We start from the raw sequence: 5105 nt of genomic DNA, 5'->3' as shown, positions 1-5105 counted from the left end.
TATATACCACTGTTGGTCCTAATCCAAGCTCTCAGATTGGGAACACTGGCGTAGACCCCGGGGCTGTTTGGACGTGCGCATCCGGCCCCCCACGAGACGATACCAGTAAGAACTCCATTGGCAAGCAGAGGACCGCCAGAGTCGCCTTGACAAGCATCCCTCCCGCCGACTCCCAAAAGTCCAGCACAGAACATCCTGTCGGTTATGGCGCTCTGCCCATAAGCAGCCCGACAATTGGCCTGGCTGATGATGGGGACCTGGACGACCTGAAGGGTAGTTGCTGATGGTCCGTTTTCCGAGAGGGCTCCCCATCCGGTGATTGTGGCAGTCAGTCCGGCTGCTGGGGCGCCACCTTGGGCTGCCATGGTGATAGCACGTGCTACGGCGATGGTGATGGGGCTGGCGAGTTGGACAAGGGCGATGTCGAAATCAATCGTGCGAGAGTTGTAACTTGCATGGATGATGAGCCTGCGGGCGTCAATCACCTGTCCCCCGGAATTGCGAACGGTCGATCCAGCACGGATGGAATACACGTTAACCGGCCTACCAAGGCAATGGGCGGCGGTAAGGATCCAGGTCGAAGAAAGAATGGCACCTCCGCAGATGTGGTTCGGTGCTTGCAGGGAGACGATGTATGGGTGGGCCTGGATGGTGGTCGCAGTTCCACCAACGATCCTTCCATCTAAGTCTTCGTCATTTCTAACAGCGGCCGGGGGGGCACCTATTGGGGAAAATATTACTCACTTGAAGAATACCGCTTACTTAAAAATTGTGGATACTGATGACAAGGCGTAGATGTTTTTTAAATATATTAAAAAAATAATAATAAGTACTCACCCAAAACCGAAGTCGTCAGAAAAGCAGCCACTAAGATGAATTTGAACATATTGGCAGAACGTACAACACTGTCAAAGACGTGCGGATGGTAAGCATTTATATACGCAATTTCAAGAACGTAAGTTGATTTTATCGGCCCATTATTGACATAATCTTGTTATCTATCTCATCTAGTTCTTAAATTTTAAATTAGAATCAGTTAAACACATATTTTTAGACACTTTAGACGTCTTCAGAAATTATCAAAAGAGCATGGAGTAAGATCTTGAAAATCATGTTCAAGGAAAACTGAGATACATTTTTTTCTATCTCCTGTTTCATACAACTCAAATACACAGTTTTGACGTTTTTATGCGTGATTTTTAGTGAATTTATAGCAGTCTTTTGACGAGAGTTTTAAGAAATCTAAACAAGTTAGAAACAATATCTCTTCACTGGGGCAGTTACACAAGTTTTCTCCAGGATATAAGACAGGTTAGAAGTTAACAAAACTTTCAGAATAAAGAAAAACAAACGTAATAGAAATACCAGGGAAAGCTATACACGTTATTTAATAAGTAAATAGTATTTGATGTTGTAAACAATTTAAATTAATAAGAAATTACATTTCCTTTAGTTCATCAAAAGGCAGATCAACAAAAGCGTACGTTTTTGTGTAGATACAGTTGACGGTAGTGGCTGACACAAAAATTTCTTTTGATCATTTCATTTAACTTTTATTATTTCATTTTAAGTTGATTCTGTGCCACGTTGGTGATTGGTGTTCGAATAACTAACTCATCAGTTCAATTATGTTGTAAGTTAAGACTGAAATTTGCACCAAATACGAATTTACGTGAAGAATTTATTTAGGGAGTACCTACATTTGAGTGAAAGTACTCAGTTTTAGTTTAAATATAATCACAAATGAGTAAATTGATGAAAATGCCCAATATTGAGTGAAAATGCACTCAATAATTTAACTCAATGGATTTACTCCGAATCTTTATTGCTTTCATTTAAATCAATTTTTTTACAGTGTACAAGCGTTAGATGATGGAGATGCTCCTCAGCGATTAGAATTTCGTCGCTGGCTACTTCAACAACATGTACAAAATGATAGATTCATTTCGCTGATCGTGTGGTCTGATGAAACGTGTTTTACTAGAGACGGCATAAATAATAATCATAATGAACATATCTGGGCGTTACAAAATCCGCATGCAGTTAGATCGAGACGATTTCAGCAAAAGTACTATCTGTCAAGGTTTGTCATAGAGTTTGTAGAACACCCTGTACACCTATAATACCTGTTTTGTTTGAGTCCAGTATATCATCTGTTTTGTCTTGAATTTTGTCATCGTCTTTCACGTTATCTAATCATCAACATATNTTTTTAGGGGGTGAACAACCCTCTAGTGTGCTAAAAATGTCTGTACGATTAGAATTAACATTGTAAAATAAAAAGTTTTTACTTTTTCTCTAATCATACGAATAATTTGTTCTATTAGCCGCAAACAGATTTAAACGGATGCAAACAAACTACCCCTCATGTTCACCCCCAAAATATTTCTGACATCTCAATATTTTGAAATGAAATAAAATGGAAATTACTTCTTTTAAAAAATAAAAAGTGATTTCATGTTTGGGGGTTGCAACCCTTATTTTTTATTTCAGGAAAACGAAGTATATTTTCAAACATTTTTTATATATAAAAAATTCATATTGATTCAAAATATGATTTATGTAAACAAATTGACAAAAATAATTTCTCATTTTAGGGGGCGAACAACCCCCTAGTAATCACCTAGTAAATGTCTTAACTTTTTCTCTAATCATACGAATAATTTTTTCTCTTGGTCTAAAACGGATTTAAACAGATGCAAACTACCCCTTATGTTCACCCCCAAAACCAGTATATCCGTGATATCTCGGGTTCTAATAAATATTTTGGAATGAAACAAAATGGAAATTACCGAACCCGTTTTTTGGGGGATGAACAGCAGGGGTAGTTTGCATCAGTTTAAATCCGTTTTAGACCAATAGAAAAAATTATTTGTGAAATATCTGTTTTTTTATAAGAAGTAATTTCCATTTCGTTTCATTCCAAAATATTGATTAGAACCCGAGATGTCACAGAAATACTGTTTTTGGGGGTGAACATGAGGGGTAGTTTGCAACCGTTTAAATCCGTTTGAGGCTAATAGAACAAATTATTCGTATGACAAAAAATTGTTTTTAGGGGCGAACTTTGAGAATGTACCTACTTCACCGACATATTATTTAATAATAATAATGCAGAATTATTATAAATACTCAATAGACAAAAACACATACAACTAAAAGAGTTTTTTTAGGTTATGAAACATGAAACAAATACAACGTAGAGCGCAAATAACAGGTACGTAGAGACCTTTTAATATCTCATGAGCCGCGAAATGCGCGAAAGGCGTGGCGTATCCCCATAATTCTTCTAATAAGCACGTTGTGAAAACATTGACTCAGAATTAGATCACGGGCCTCATTACAACTAGAAATGAACTAAGGCGCTCGGGCATCAATAAAGTCAACTGGCGAACGTTCGTTATATATATTTTTATTGTTTNTTTTCTACTCTATTCCTATCATTTATATCTGTAATTTTTGCAACTATTGTAAGAATTTGTTTAGAAAATGACAGAATGGAAGAATGGTAGGTTATACCTAAAGCTAGCAATAAGAAAAATAAGGGAAATTATAAGATCCTGCAATTTTATACACACACGTATATTATGTAACAACAAAGATATTTGCTTCCAGAATGTTATATACCACTGTTGGTCCTAATCCAAGCTCTCAAATTGGGAACACTGGCGTAGACCCCGGGGCTGTTTGGACGTGCGCATCCGGCCCCCCACGACACAATACCAGTAAGAACTCCATTGGCAATCAGAGGGCCGCCAGAGTCGCCTTGACAAGCATCCCTCCCGCCGACTCCCAAAAGTCCAGCACAGAACATCCTGTCGGTTATGGCGCTCTGCCCATAAGCAGCCCGACAATTGGCCTGGCTGATGATGGGGACCTGGACGACCTGAAGGGTAGTTGCTGATGGTCCGTTTTCCGAGAGGGCTCCCCATCCGGTGATTGTGGCAGTCAGTCCGGCTGCTGGGGCGCCACCTTGGGCTGCCATGGTGATAGCACGTGCTACGGCGATGGTGATGGGGCTGGCGAGTTGGACAAGGGCGATGTCGAAATCAATCGTGCGAGAGTTGTAACTTGCATGGATGATGAGCCTGCGGGCGTCAATCACCTGTCCCCCGGAATTGCGAACGGTCGATCCAGCACGGATGGAATACACGTTAACCGGCCTACCAAGGCAATGGGCGGCGGTAAGGATCCAGGTCGAAGAAAGAATGGCACCTCCGCAGATGTGGTTCGGTGCTTGCAGGGAGACGATGTATGGGTGGGCCTGGATGGTGGTCGCAGTTCCACCAACGATCCTTCCATCTAAGTCTTCGTCATTTCTAACAGCGGCCGGGGGGGCACCTATTGGGGAAAATATTACTCACTTGAAGAATACCGCTTACTTAAAAATTGTGGATACTGATGACAAGGCGTAGATGTTTTTTAAATATATTAAAAATAGTAATAAGTACTCACCCAAAACCGAAGTCGTCAGAAAAACAGTCACTAAGATGAATTTGAACATATTGGCAGAACGTACAACACTGTCAAAGACGTGCGGATGGTAAGCATTTATATACGCAATTTCAAGAACGTAAGTTGATTTTATCGGCCCATTATTGACATAATCTTGTTATCTATCTCATCTAGTTCTTAAATTTTAAATTAGAATCAGTTAAACACATATTTTTAGACACTTTAGACGTCTTCAGAAATTATCAAAAGAGCATGGAGTAAGATCTTGAAAATCATGTTCAAGGAAAACTGAGATACATTTTTTTCTATCTCCTGTTTCATACAACTCAAATACACAGTTTTGACGTTTTTATGCGTGATTTTTAGTGAATTTATAGCAGTCTTTTGACGAGAGTTTTAAGAAATCTAAACAAGTTAGAAACAATATCTCTTCACTGGGGCAGTTACACAAGTTTTCTCCAGGATATAAGACAGGTTAGAAGTTAACAAAACTTTCAGAATAAAGAAAAACAAACGTAATAGAAATACCAGGGAAAGCTATACACGTTATTTAATAAGTAAATAGTATTTGATGTTGTAAACAATTTAAATTAATAAGAAATTACATTTCCTTTAGTTCATCAAAAGGCAGATCAACAAAAGCGTACGTT

The 5105-nt window shown here is 39.0% G+C and overlaps 1 protein-coding gene across 1 annotated transcript; it reads right to left on the bottom strand.

The window, feature by feature from the left end:
- Positions 1-4: 4 nt before the first annotated feature.
- Positions 5-4543, bottom strand: LOC108916508 (mannan-binding lectin serine protease 2-like; the record flags this gene model as incomplete). Its single annotated transcript, XM_023456941.1, has 4 exons — positions 4456-4543; positions 3628-4341; positions 838-996; positions 5-721 (listed from the first exon to the last, which is right to left on the bottom strand). Coding segments are annotated over exons 1-4 (1639 nt in total), but the record flags the coding sequence as incomplete, so codon positions are not given.
- Between the last annotated feature and the right edge of the window lie 562 nt (positions 4544-5105).

The sequence above is a fragment of the Anoplophora glabripennis genome, unplaced genomic scaffold, assembly GCF_000390285.2.
Source record: "Anoplophora glabripennis isolate ALB-LARVAE unplaced genomic scaffold, Agla_2.0 scaffold3777, whole genome shotgun sequence".
NCBI lineage: Eukaryota > Metazoa > Arthropoda > Insecta > Coleoptera > Cerambycidae > Anoplophora > Anoplophora glabripennis.
This window is presented reverse-complemented; position numbering and strand designations above follow the sequence as displayed.